This window comes from Elaeis guineensis, chromosome 8, assembly GCF_000442705.2.
Source record: "Elaeis guineensis isolate ETL-2024a chromosome 8, EG11, whole genome shotgun sequence".
Lineage (NCBI taxonomy): Eukaryota > Viridiplantae > Streptophyta > Magnoliopsida > Arecales > Arecaceae > Elaeis > Elaeis guineensis.
The window spans coordinates 13,140,040-13,154,503 of record NC_026000.2 but is presented as its reverse complement, the minus strand read 5'-3'; the positions used below and the strand labels follow the sequence as shown (position 1 = coordinate 13,154,503).

Below are 14,464 nucleotides of genomic sequence, written 5' to 3'. Positions count from 1 at the left end.
TCATATCATGACACTTTCTATTTCAAAAATTATAAATAAAAAAAATATTTTTATCATTAAAAATTTATAAAATTTTTAAATAACGAAACACTCCTTTCTTCCTTACGATATCTTGTAGTCAAATTATGAACAAGAAGTCATAATTTGACCGCAAGATATTATAATATGGTCACAAGATGTCATAATTTTTTCAGAAAAGAAGAAATATTTTTGTCATTCAAAATTTCAAACGAAAAAATAGAACTGCAGCATTAAATGTGTATTGAAAAATGATGCTACGTGGTCTAATCAAATGGGATAGTGTATTTTTTCTACACCGTATTCGATGTACAAAGAATTACTCCAGCATTGTTTAGTAAACAATGTGGCCTCGAGCTTGGAGATTACAATCTGATCGGCCTGAATTTTTTATTTTCTTATGTTAGTTATTTATGTTTGTTGCAATTGGAAATTTAATAAATAATTACCGATGATAAGTGAAGTTAATAAGATAATGGATATGTTATGGATTTTTAGTAATATTTAATTATTCGAATCTAGTTTTTTTTTGAAAAATATTTCAAAGTTTCTTTTATCATAATTTACAAAATTAAAAGAAAAAGTTTGTTAGGAAGCCCCGGAAGATAGGCTCGAAGCGCCGGGGTTAGGATTAAATAACTAATATTGACCTGAGCAATTCTTTATGCACCATGCACAGTGATTGAATCAGAGCCCGATCTTTTCTTTCATTTTTTTCCCACCATGTTTTCGGCCCCATGCGTGATCCAATTACCGTGCGTGATGTGCGGTTTTTTGCACGGCGTGCAGTGCACAAAGAATTTCGCATGTTGACCTTTGGACGGAACCTGGTTCGAGCTTGGCCCAAGCCCAGGCCCTGCCCATGAACGGTCCGGTTAGGCGTTAGGGAGCCGGTAAATATCATTTGGTTAAACGTTCCAGAGTATACATCTTTTCGACGAAGAGATGACCATGCCCATTTAAATTCATGGAGATCATGGACTCTGGTGAAGGATTATTATACATCTTATCTCGCATGACACTTTTTTGTCTCGTTTTCCAAGTCTTATAAAGTTGGTGATTTGCTTTATCGTGGCATGATTTGTGATTCTGTAAGCAGTTTACCTGACTAAAATTGTGGAGCCAAGTAATAATGGATCACTAGAAACAGATGATAGAGTTGTCTTTCGTTTGGAATTTAAATCAATTAGCTACGTAAAACTTTATCCTCCCACTTTGTATCGGGAGCGCATGCGATTGCCTATTGTCACATTTCTATGGCAGTACCGGACGGAAACTCTCTTTGTTGCAAAGAAACAAGATGAACCAGTCGGACCAATGCGACACTTCTTCAGAATTTGAGCAATGGTGTGTGGTTCCTCTCCAAGGTTCTGCTTTTGCCGAGTCCCTTTTTTTTTGGAAAGAATTTTGTAGAGCCTTATTCAACCTTCTTTTTCTGTGACTTGTCAAAGTCTTTGTACCTTTTGACTGATGACCGGTCTGATCACAGCCGTAACGAATGCCAGGGCCAAGGATGTTTCCCCACCAACACCAAGTCTCCTAACATTTTTTTCCATTTCAGGCAACCTGTCGTCCATAAAACTAGACAAGCAAGGTTGTTCATATGCTAATGCTTATGAGACATTACTCAAACATATCTTGATACATGTAGTGCCCGAGAGACAAAGTATACAATGTAGTGCCCAACGGAACACCACTCTTTATGGGCTTTAAGCCCATCAGAGAACCACTCTTAACCGTTGGGCCCAGTAACGTACATGGTTGAGAGTCCTAGTTTTCTTCGGCACCTGCATCATTTTGCCAATGTCGTGGTTCCTCTCCAAGATCTAGCTTTTGTCTAGTGTTGCTTCTTTTGAGGGAATTTTGCCAAGTCCTGCTAAACTTTCTCTTTCTTTGTTTTTATTTTTTTTATTTTTTTTGGTGCATTGTCAAGTCTTGGCAACTTTAGAACTGATGACCAGTCTAGTCGCAGATGAAACAAATGCCAAAACCAAAGAATGTTTCCCTTAAGTCTCCTGCCATCATTTTTATTAACCTTGGTATATGTTTAGAAAAAGAAAAATCAATCAAACTTGGTATTCCAGGATCATGTGGATTTTTTTTTTTTTTTGATATAGTTCTAGGTTCTAACGCCATTCCAAGAAACATAGCTTCAACCAAACAAATAAGATTGCTCACATCCTAATTGCTATTAGTTAATAAGATCTTGGTGCACATAATGTACATGATAGGAAACATAGATGTCTATGATTAACCAATGAAAGACAATCAGTAAATAGTAATTTCTGCAGAGTTTCTGATGTGTGTGCACCCTTTTCTGTGTATTTTCATTTGCCCAGATTTCTCTCTTGCGATCGAGATCATAACAAGATGATGTGCTGAATGTTTGACAGTGGATTGTGGGAGTTCTCAATGCATGCAGTCCAAACAATGGGACTTGCACAATAATAAGCATCTTTCTTGCAGAGGAAGATGCAGGGTTCAAAGTTGAAAACAAAGTCGAAAGTCTGGTTTCCTTGTTCACCAGCTGCATCACTTCATATATATCAGCAAATCCACAAGAGCCCCATGACACCATTAATCTTATAAGCATCTTAGACTGTCTGGATGGCCAACCATATGTCCTTCACAAACCGGGGAGAAGACAAAATTTGAGATGGAGGGAGTTCTAGAAATCATAGCAATCCATAGATTCTACAGTACCATTATTTTCAAAATCCTTGAGAGAAAAATGAGGTTCGAAGAGAGTGTAGATTTGATTTAATTTCCGTGAACAAGTACTGAGGGTAAGATAAAAATGTTGGCTGCATAGCCTCAATTCCCCATAAATGATGTCAACAACTGGTTCTCTAGGATGGTGAGGCATCTCTGTCAGCTGTCGCTAGTCATTGATGAGATTGCAGCCATCTGAACCAATTTGACCCCTCTTCAATACAAGGCTCATCATGGGAGTAGTGAGAACTTGGTGGACATCAATCCCTGATAGAGTTCACGCAAGCTCTATGAACGTAGCAGGGCTGGAATACGAAGTATATAATGGAAGACGGCCAACAACGGTCGAATTATTAGCCATTGAACGTGAGACGTTTCCTCCTCTCCTGCAGTTGTTATTAAATTCTTGTCGGAAGGACTTGGTCACACAAAAGCCCGTGAACAACGTGAACCCCCATGCCAACTGCAATCAGATATGCCTTCGTTTCATGACGATAGGAGTTTGTAGGAGGAGGTTAAGTATTGGGCCCTGCCGTGGGAAAAACAAGTTTATATCTCGCAGAACATCTGCCCAAGTTCTTTTAAAAATCAAAAAACTATTCTTCCAATCATTTCATAAGGTTAAGGAAAGAGTTGTTCATCTCCTAAAACTTGAATATAGAGTCTCTTTGTAATAGAGGCAATGTGCACTCACCATGTTATAGCCATATTTGCATGTAGGCAAGTCCTTGAAGCACAAGTATCGGTATACCTCATTGTAAGATTTATCACTATCTTGACAGAAGCAGAATTCAGAAAAAAAGATATTGTACTTGCATGCAATATGTATATGCCATCATAATCATATGTATGTGTATAATCCACCCGGAGAAAAAATATATGTCACAAATTATGAGACATATATAAGTGAATGGAAAAAAGAAAATTATTCATGATAGAAATAAGAAATGTGCATTTGCTTTTTCTTTTTTTGCCCTTGATTTTCCCTTGTGAAAGATGCCAAAGTTAAATATACTTGTTGGTTGATGCACAAGAAACATTAGGGAAACCATTAGAAAACATAGAATTTTTTGGAGTTCAAAAATTATTTGTCTCTCTCTTTGTCAAACTTATCATGAGTATTTTCTAGCGATAGTGGATTGAATCGTCCCATATCTCTGTTACACAACTTATGTTTCCAACTCATTTAGACCATGATAAGTCAAGTTCCAAAATTCTAATCCGGACTAGAGATCTTGTCGACTTAAATTGCCTGGATATGAACCAAGTAACCAATTAGTCTATTTCTAAAAGTGTTTCTCAGCAAATGCTATAGATATCTCGGCAACCATGCATGGGAACAAGATGACCTATATAACATAAAGATTTAGTCTTTCATTAAAATAAAAGAGACGCCCTATCCAAGAAAACAAAAAGCCCAAGGTGGCCAGGTTAACCCCATCTAGGCCTGGAGATTGACGCCACGTGTACTATGGCACCTAGCTGTTTCCTTTTTTTTCTATTTCTTTTTATTTTTTTATTTTTTGGGGCAAGAGTTTTTTTTTTTTTTTTTTTCGGATTTTATGCCCAAAGCCTGCAGCTACCTTATTGTTCAGAGGCAGGGATGTTATTTAACACACACACCGGGGTGAGCAGTATTCCTTCTTTTTTTTTTTTTTTTGACATGCCCAACCACTGTCACTTGCATTAACCATTAATTTCCGACAATCTCTTGCGCAAACTTTTTACTCACTCTGACTACACTGCTAGGCACAGCGTACTTATTAAAATTTCCCTCTCAAACAACTTTGTACTGCAATCTTTTTTTTTTTTTTTTACCAAGGACTTTCCCCGTCTTTGTCTTATTAACTGGTTCTCGGTGTCATATTAAGTTCCAAAGTAATGCTAAAGGACAAGCAATTTGAGGGATAACTGTTGTTAATTTTATTACAATTACAGATTAATTTCTACCTATGAAGTCACAATATGTTTTGGAATAAGAAAGTCCATCATTATTACCGCATATTACTTTGGCTCAAAGTGGTTCAGCAACAAGGATTTGTTAGATTGTGCATCATTAATCCGTAGCTTTCATCCCATAAAATTTTTTGCTCCACAAAATTTTATGGCATGCATACCCTATATTCTTTAGGGCTACAAGGCCATACATGTATGAGGTAGGGCCATTGTTTATTAGACTATCGACTATCTAGTTTTGTGTTTCATATATCACATACATCTTGAGGGAGTGATGAACAATTATGCCGCATAGGACAAACAAATGATTCAACTAACACTGTACCTATACGTATATCTTTCTCTATATTTTTATTTTTTTTGAACAAAAATATTCATGGGAATCAGTAATTAAAATATTAATAAATCCAGTGGTCTCCAAGTTTGACATTGCCTAGTTATATGTATCTAGACAAACCTAGCTACCATGTTTGATATTGTCTAATTATTGTTTACAATAGCATGCAAGCATTTGCAACAGTAGCCTTGCAGACCCAAGAGAGATAGAGAGATGGCAAGAGATGTTTCTCCTTTATATATATATATATATATATATATATATATATATATATATATATGAATTTTTCTGTCGATCACCGTAGAGGAAGAAGAGGGGCGTGGAGGACCGAGTCAAAAAGAGGACTTTGCCATCATATTATTCCAAAATTATGGTGCGGGCCGAAGGGAGTGATCTTTTTGAAGCTTCTCGGAGAAAAACAAAGGCATGCACCTTGGAAAGAATATCAGGAAAAGGTAAAGAAAGCTAGAATGGCACTCACAATTCCAAGGCTTGTCTTCAGTTTAAACCCCACATCCGACTTTTGGAGTGCGAGGAGGTGGGTGGGGTTTTTTTTCCCTCCTCCAATTCATTTCTATTTTGTCTTCTTCTAAGTTGATGCGACTTGTGTGCATGAGACATGAGTATGTCTTTTGCTTGCTACGTCTTCCTAAAGCTTTGCTGTTCGGTTCATCGATTACTCATGCCGTTGAAATTGTAGCATATATTAAAAAAAAAATCCTATCTATATTTCTTTTTCCTGAAAATTATGAATTAGCATAGCTAAATCATTTTAGCAACTAAATAATCCTTGAGTTAATATTGGTGGCCGGGATTTTTGAAGTTGTATTATTCTAGCTTTGCTCTTTTTTTATGGGTCTATTTCAGGAATGCCTTCAATCTATGCTTTGATTTGGGTTGCTCGTTTTTCTAGCTAGCAGCGAGAAAGGTCGGACTGGGATACCACCCAGACCATGCATGACCCTGCCAATGGTTCGAATCAGAAAGAATGGAGAAAAGGTAGCGGGTCCTATGGCTTTGAACTTTCAACGATTTCTTCTAGTGAAATGCTACGTACCTGAAGGATGATGACTAAAAATCAATGCTAAGAAAAGTAATGCATAATATCAGTTGAAAAACGAAAAAGATACAAATATAACTGTCATGTTCTGATCCGATGTCCGAGCTGGACATGCAACAGACGGCCATACGTTCTTAGGATTTGATCTCATGGGACATACATATTCTGCAGATTTAAACTAAGACTTTTAAAGTAGTTATTAGGTTCCAATCAAATACTGAAATTTATTTGTGAAGTCCACACTGCCTATAATAACCGGTTGCAAATAGGGTCTGTGACTCCAAATTAGGACTGTGCCTCCTCTTACATCGATCTGGTCCAAGTTGGCACGTTGTTAGGTCATCATATACTAAAATTCCTCCTTCCATTCCTCGAACTCCCAAAATTATAAGCTTTTCATGTAGATGAAGGTATCGGTGTCTCCCTATCAGAAAGAAGACTAAATTGGGGACTAAAGAGTGAAATGTTAAATCCTTGAAAATTAGCTCTCGTTTTCCAAGGGCTTGAAGGTTACAGTTAGCTGGCGAGGCTTTAAGAAAGTAGAATAGCAGCACATGAGCATTGAAACGACACCCAACCAACATATGAAGTACATGACGCAGTGCAAATTCTGAAACGTATCGTCCTTTTTTTTGAAAAAATTATCTCGCAGAGCTGCAGCTCAGAGCCTGGGGAAGCGAAAGGAGGATTTCTACGTCAACGAGAGGATGCGAGTTTGAATACCGTCAAAAGTTAAACGTGTGAAGTCTTGCAGCCACAAGTATGTACAAGGAATCCTCCCTCGCTATCATGTGTCACATTATATTTGTCACATCTACCTCCTTAAAATACCAAACCCAATTCTCCATTTTAAGCCTTTCTAAGCTCTCTAATTATACCTCTTTAAAACAAAAAAAAAAAAGTGAGCTCAATGCGTCTCATGTCATGACACAAGAACAAAGACAAAGACAGAGAAAAAAAAATAATGAGAGAGATCAAGCCATGGGGTCAGATCTTCTGCCCTATAGATACTGAAGTGATCCAATCTCATGTGGCCTCCGCCAACTAGAAATTTAACGCAACATGATCCCATCGAATGCCACGGAACAAAAGTTGGTCATGGTTTGGTTGGGTGGGGGTTCGTCCGGCTCCACTCCCCGTCTCGGTAGTTGTTAAAAGAAGAGAAAGGAAAGAGCGCAGAACCCAAGGACGGTCCAACCTTTCCCCTTTATTAGCTGTTTCACAGGGCTTATAGTGATCGCTTTTGTTTGAGCAATGTCATGCCACGAGACACGGCTTATGGCTCGGAACGAGTAACGCCAAACACATGATTTGGTGTTGAAAGAGGAAAAAGATGGAGGAAAGCAGCACATGGGGAGAGGACTTCTGGGTGTCTTGCAGCAGACTGAGCGCTTTGGGGATTGGGTTTTGTGGGTTAAACTAAGCGAGGAGCTTAAAAAGTCCTTGGAGGGACATGGGATGGTCGTCGGGTTTCAAGCGTTCCTACTCTGTCCTCGAGGTCAAACCCTAATAAAAGGCCAAACAAGACAAGACCTCCCCGAAAGTGATTTTGTTTGTGACCGACATTTCCCACTTCAAAATCCTCCCCCAACTATTTTTTTTCTTTCTTCCTTTCTTTCTTCTTCTATTTTTAGCCAAATAAACTAAATCAAATAATATAAATATATCGATAATAATCAGCAAATAAAATATTTAAGAATGAAAATAACTGATTCTATCTAATCGATCATATAACATACCACCCAATCAACCATACCATTAATTTTAATATATATTATATGAATAATATTTAAATAATAAGCATAACAATCACTAATAATTAAAAAAATGGAATTTCACATCAGCATGCAATGTTTTAGAAAACCAGCAAATAACTATTCAGGAATCTTGTTCCAATCAAATATTAGTAGCCCACAAATCCTTCCGTCTTCCCATACAAACAAAACATCTCTTCCACCTCTCTCTCTCACACGGTCCAACCATGTTTATTAGCTTTAAATGAAGCATGCCAGAGGCCAAATGAAGTACCAACACAATGGCTGACAGGATGACTGTGTTGTGATAAAATTTCAATTGTTTCTAAACTTTTTCTTTAATTATAACCCGCCCCTCTCTCTCTCCCCTATTGTACTAGTTTCTATTAGCTTTTAATGAAGCTGACAGAAGGACTAGGAAGTTATTGCATTGCCTATCATGGCCCCATGCAATAAATGGCTAGATATTAATCTTTTATACTCTCTCCGGTCTGCCTTTCCTCTCACTCTTTCGGTCTTTAATCCACCCCTCTACTCTACTTATGCCCCCCTGATGTATCCCTTCCTGGTTGTACCATTTTGCTGATAATGAAGCATGCCAGAAGGTACAGAAGGGCGAAGCCCCATAGCCTAATGACAGAATAACTACTAGGATAAATAACTGATCACTTGGTACTCGTTATTATATTATATCTATGAGAACGATAGAGAAAAGGCTTAACAGTTCGTGGACACATGAATTCATGGGAACAACGCATGGATGATATATAACTGATAGGACAAGAGCCAGAGGCACGGTATCATAACAACGCAGGGTCTAAGGCACGATAGCATGGCTACAGTAGGACCAAAGCCTCTTTCTCTTGTCGACTAAAGTAAAAGAAAAATGCCACCCATCTCTGCATCATGTTAATTTCCTCTCTCTTCTCCCTCATTCCGAGTCCCAAACTCTCCTCCACCTCACCACCCCAAGTCCCAACCATACCAAATCTTGCTCCCAAGATCTCCGGCCCGCTGCTGAGTTCCCAAACTCAGACAGAGATGGGAGGCAGTCTGCTTCTGATAACATATACCATATAACTTAATATACTTTAAATACGAACAGCACTGCAATCCAGTCTCGGCTCTTGGTGGTGAAGCCGATCCCCATTCTCCCCACTCTCGTTGTCTCCAAAGGCTTGGGTGGCAATGCAGTTGGGTCTCTTGGGAGGAGGAAGCTCAGGTGAAGGCGAGGCCGACGAGAAGGGCCACACTGCCCACGAATCGCAGCTCGACAAGCTCTCGCAGCTGAAGCACGAACCCAGCACCGCATTGGGACTGGATGGTGAACGATAGTGATCCAACGAGGAGAACAAGTTCTTCCTTTTGTGACCATGACCAGTAACACCACCGCTACCTTCAACGCAGTCCAGAATGAGCTGAAAGCACTCTCCCACCTTTTCTTGGAGGTTATTTGACCAATTAGTAGACTATAATATAACGAGGACAAGACGTTATAACTATGAGTGATTGGAGGAAAAAGTAACACAAGATCCAACCTTGGGAGCGTTGAGGAAGGCCAAGAGGTGGTGGGTCTCGTGGCACTCCAAGGCGTCCCCAGCAGCGACGCCACTGCCGGGCTCCAGCTGCTGGCCCAAAACGTGCCGCATCGCCGCCGCGGCCCACACCGATGCCGGATACCGGACCCATCTCCCATCTTTAACCACGAAGCAAATTAAATAAGTAATCGGACCACACACACAGAGAGAGATTTTAACAAAGAGGGAACGACTTTTTACGAGAACCCACCCGCTATGACGGAGAGGAGAATGGCTTCGCAGCGGAGGCGGGCGGTGGAGGAGGTGAGATTACCGTTTTGGGGTTTGTAACACAGGTGGGGGAGGAGGAGCTGGATGAAGGAGAGAGGGGTGACGGGATTCATCCGCCAGCCGAGGGCGGAGAGCACGAGGAGCTCCATCCGCCGCACGGTCTTGGCCTCGAACACGTACCCGGCGTCGAGGTCCCTGTCCGCCTCCGCCGCGGCCGCCTGGAGGTCGAGGAGGAGCGGGACGTACGTCTCCTCCACCTTCGCCGCCAGGGACAGGCACGCCACCGCCGCCAGCCGCTCCATCCACGGCCGATCCCCCTGCAGCCGAAGCCCACCTCCGCCGGAGAGGAAGCACCGGTCGAGGTAGTTCACGGCGAGCACCGCCGTGAGAGCAGAAAATCCATGCCGGGCGGCGGCGCGCGCCACCCACGCGACGGCGCCCCTCCTCGCGGAGCGGAGATAGAGATCGTCGGCGCCGTCAGAGGAAAGCGTGGGGTGGGTCTCCCCTTCTTTGGCTACCAGAGAAGACAAGATCTCCGCCCATTCCTCCGGCGTCTCCGCCGCCACTTCGGCGACCGAGACGGGGAGGTGGGAGGGTAGAAAGGTATCGTCGTCGAGCTCCAAGTGCTCTTCTGGGCAGTAGAGGGGGTCAAGGAGGGAGGTGAGAGCCATGATCTCCTTCTGAGGGGAAGAAGAGGTTGGCAAGTTTTGCTCATGATACGCAGGGGTTATAGTAGTAATGGTGAGAGGAGGGACAGGAGAAGACGAAGGAAGAGAAGAAGGTGAGGGAGTGGCTTCTCGTCATCTCCCTTCGCTCTTTCCTCTTCTCTGTCGCTGTTCTATCTTTTATCTTGGCCTCCCCCCTTCCCTCCCCACCCTCCTCTTTCTCTTTGTTGTCCTTTTCTGCTGCTATGGTGCCTACTGGGCTTCGGTCGCAGCAGCGAGGGTGAGCAGAGAGAGAAAGAGAGAAACGGAAAAAGAGCGGGCTATAATTGGGGTCGGGGCTTCGCCAGGCCTGCAGCTGCCTTCTTTTTATACTATTCTTTTGTTTTTTCTTTTCTTTTGTTGGTTTTTTACTGTGGGTGAGATCTAGACACAGTAGGCCTGGGAAAGAAATGTTCCAATGTCTTCCAGGAACGCCATGCGTTGCTACAGAACAAGAAGAAAACAAAAACAAAAGAAAAAAAAAAAAAAAAAAAAAAAAAACTTGCTAATGTTGTTTTAATATGGTAAGCCAACATGCAGGTATTCGACTGTGGTGGGCTAGCTTAATGATGTAGCCCCTAGTGGTGTTGTACCAGTATTGCGCATGTCGTGGGCCCAGCGGGATGGGCTTTGCCTAGAGGCTTAGACTTGGGCCTACTTTCAGGCCCACCTTCAAGCCCATGCCAGGTTCTTAATCAGGCTGCAGGCTTCCAGCCGAGCCTTGAACTTCATAGCATTTTTCCAAAAAAATATAAAAATACTAAGGATATTTTGAAATGATACCAAAATATTTCATTAATATCCTATTAATTATTTATATTTAAAAATATAAATAATTAAATGTTGTCAATAATCTATAACACATCTAATATCCCATTAAGTTCATATATCAACAATAACTATCCATTATGCCTACAAATATATCAAACATAAACAAATAACATAAGAAGAATAAAAAAGACCACGTCAGGCTGGGTCTTAATTCCTAAGCCTAGCTTGGCCTGTTTGTTAAATGGGCATATTTTCCAAGCCAGGCTCATCTGGGGGGAAAAAGAAGGCTTCATCTGTAATTTTGTTGGAAAAAAAAAAAAAAATCTAAGCAATGCATGAAGACTTGAACATTAATATACACAGCATATCAACAAATAATGATGCACAAATTCCCCTCTTGGAGAGAGGTGAAGGATTTGTAAACTGACAAGCGCACTTTCATTACCATAGGAAAGTCTCTGATTGTCAAAAAGAAAACTCATCGTAACAAACAAATGCACATAAACAAATGAACAGAGGGGATCTGCCTCAATCCATGGTTACCGTTGCCGCCATGGAAGGAAAAAGTGATAAACTGCATATAAAAAGAAGATAGAGGGGAGGTCGCTAGAGCTGATCCAGCCGGGGCCCGAAGAAGGATTTTAGAAAATAGTAGGGAAGAGTAAGACATGAAAAAGAATAAAGAATATTGTATCGTATATGGTGAATTGCTATCTAGTACATGACTCCCTTTTTATAGATAAGTGGCTCTAATCCTACGGATGTTGGATACTGAGTCCTCATCCAAGTGAAAATCAAATCCTCGTTCTTCTGTTACATGGAAGATTTGTTCAATGAAGAAAAATTTTCTTTCTTCTTTATGGCAAATTGTCACGGAGTCGGCTCATGATTGAAGGTCTAATTCGGGCCCCATCATTTACCCTTTTACGGCTGAGCGGGAGTCACTTCAAGAGTGAATAAAAGAGAGGTCCAATGCTATCATTCTTCGTAGATTAATGCAGTAGAATAGATATAAGATACCCAAATTTTTTACCGATTTAATATTAATTTTTTAAAAAATTATCAAAATAATATTTTTTTAAAATTATTTATAAAAATAAAATTCAAAACAAAATCACTTTATGATAGAATGACTTTTCATACTGACTCACCGTTCTTACCGATAGCTAGAGAAAGATGGTATGAACCGCTCTATCATAGAACGGTTCTATAAATTGCCTATGATAGTACGATAAAATGATCCTATAAATGACGAAAAAAAGAGAAACGGATGAAGATCGAGAATCAATGAAGAAGAGAGAAAAGGAAGGGATGAATTCGAAAGAGATAAGAGAGAATCATCCTATCATAAGGTGATTATATAAGTCACCCTATCATAGTGCGGCTATTGAGCTGACATCTCTCCTTTTCCCACTCTGAGTTCTCCATAGCCACATGGCAAATAAAGTCACCTTAGGATAAGACGATTTTTTTTTATAGACAACATTTTCTTAAATAATTTGCATGAAATATTATTTTTATAAATATTTTAAAAATTAATATTATTTTTGTCAAAAAGTCTAAAATACCCATAAACCTTTACCAATATGGAAAAACACAACCCAGGTTCCACTGCTCTCTACTCTCTCTCTCACTCTCATTCTCTCTCTCTCTCTCTCTCTCTCTTTTTCCCCTCCTTCCGGGACCTTACCCTCTCTCTCTCTCTCTCTCTTCCTTCTACAGTTACTTTTCTCTATCCTATCTTTCCAGATCCCTTGATCCTTTCTTTCCCATCCCTCGTTTCAAGAAAGGGAAAGATATCAGCTATGGATTCAACGTAATAGTAGTCTTGCACGCGGTGTAGGTTATAATTTGCCCATGTTAAGATCCGACCGATGCGGTGGCAAGAAACCCTTGGCTTGTCGTGCTGTCATACGTACTCTCTTTTTTCTTTAGCTTTATTTATAACAACACGTAGAACATGAAGTCCAATGGAGACCAGATAGGGATGTGATATAGGAGGCAAGGATTGGAAAAGCCTGAAAGGGTGAGTGTTGAGATGCAGAAATAAAAAAAATTGTAAGAAGAAAAAGGTGCCGCGGACTATCGTGTTCTTTGTGGCGTCCAGCCAGCAATGATGCCCTCCTCTTCCAGGTACACCCTTTCCCTGCTCATCAACAGCCACGGACGTCGTCAAACTTTTGTAGTTTTCACTCCTCCAAATCAACTGGCAATAGGCAAACCACAGTAATTTTTGAGCAAACACTGATCGAGTCATCTGCTTCTCATTAAGACAGCGAAATGATTGGGAAACAGTAACTCTGGAAATAATGAGTCGAGTCCAGGAGCAGATGGGTGCTTCAAGAGACAATTCAGCTAGATGTCACGTAGTCGAGGCATAGGAGAACGAAGACATAAGGGAAGGAAAGCATAGAATCATTTCACAATTTTCCAGAGGACTTCTTTAAGGGTCACTACAAAGGTCACGGGAAGTTTAAAAGACTAGTTTTTCTTGAACTATAACTAGAATACTACGAGACCAGCTAAATGATTTTAATTTTGAATGGAACACAGCTAGGATTTTTCAAATCCATGGAATGGGTCAGCTTGTGTTTAAAATGGAAGACATACAGACTGAGTAGGGTGGAATAGGAGTACTCATACCTCGTGCTACACCTTGAGTGGGTGAGCATGTGAAATTTCTTTCAGCTCTTTTGAAAAAAAAAAAAACACTAAGCCACACCGAGGTGAGATTCACTGACCTTCGGAACCAAACTTCAGGCTGCATACAACATGACCAAACTATACAACGCAGTACCTCTACCTGACAAGCAATGTCATAACCTTATAAATACAAGACTAAGGTGTGACTTCATGAATTTTCCAAGAGAAGCATTAAAAAGAGGAACATATTAGAAAGATCATCTGGCATATTTCATTTCATCATGTTTGTTACAATTTACCTGTTTGGTCACTAGATCAAAATCTAGGAGGGCTCTACAACATTGGAAATGAGACTATGAACTTGAAATATAAATATTATTTGAGAGTCCTCCATATCTATAACCAGTGAGAATTTTGGGTGGTTGGATGAGCAAAATATATCGTGACAAGGTAAAATCTTCAGACATTCGAAACTCATATGAACCTTTTGCATAAGATGGATACTTATCCTAACATCCCAACTAGAATTCTGTACATCCAGATACATGAGCTGAAATAATCCATCTATGGATAGGGAAAACAATCAAGAGGCTTGATCAGAAGAACAATGTAGATTCAGAGAGAGAGAGAGAGGTTCTCATGCTATTCTTTGCATGCATAAGAAAAGCTTGTTAAACTGCTTATCAAAATACAGTTACAGA

At 40.3% G+C, this 14,464-nt stretch overlaps 1 protein-coding gene across 1 annotated transcript; it reads right to left on the bottom strand.

Moving 5' to 3' along the window:
• Positions 1-7,989: 7,989 nt before the first annotated feature.
• Positions 7,990-12,164, bottom strand: LOC105050160 (cyclin-D3-2). The gene is made up of 3 exons (XM_010930071.4): positions 9,626-12,164; positions 9,376-9,533; positions 7,990-9,273 (listed from the first exon to the last, which is right to left on the bottom strand). Exons 1-3 carry the CDS (start codon positions 10,314-10,316, stop codon positions 8,929-8,931), a joined length of 1,194 nt encoding a protein of 397 aa, XP_010928373.1. The 5' UTR covers positions 10,317-12,164; the 3' UTR covers positions 7,990-8,928.
• Between the last annotated feature and the right edge of the window lie 2,300 nt (positions 12,165-14,464).

What these genes read in the sequence shown, in the direction of transcription:
- LOC105050160 (XM_010930071.4), bottom strand. Translation starts at nt 10,316, where the DNA reads ATGGCTCTCACCTCCCTCCTTGACCCCCTCTACTGCCCAGAAGAGCAC. An exon ending in TCTCCTCTCCGTCATAGCGG is followed by an intron (nt 9,534 to 9,625) that starts GTGGGTTCTCGT and finishes TCGTGGTTAAAG; the next exon opens with ATGGGAGATGGGTCCGGTAT. An exon ending in CCTTCCTCAACGCTCCCAAG is followed by an intron (nt 9,274 to 9,375) that starts GTTGGATCTTGT and finishes CTCCAAGAAAAG; the next exon opens with GTGGGAGAGTGCTTTCAGCT.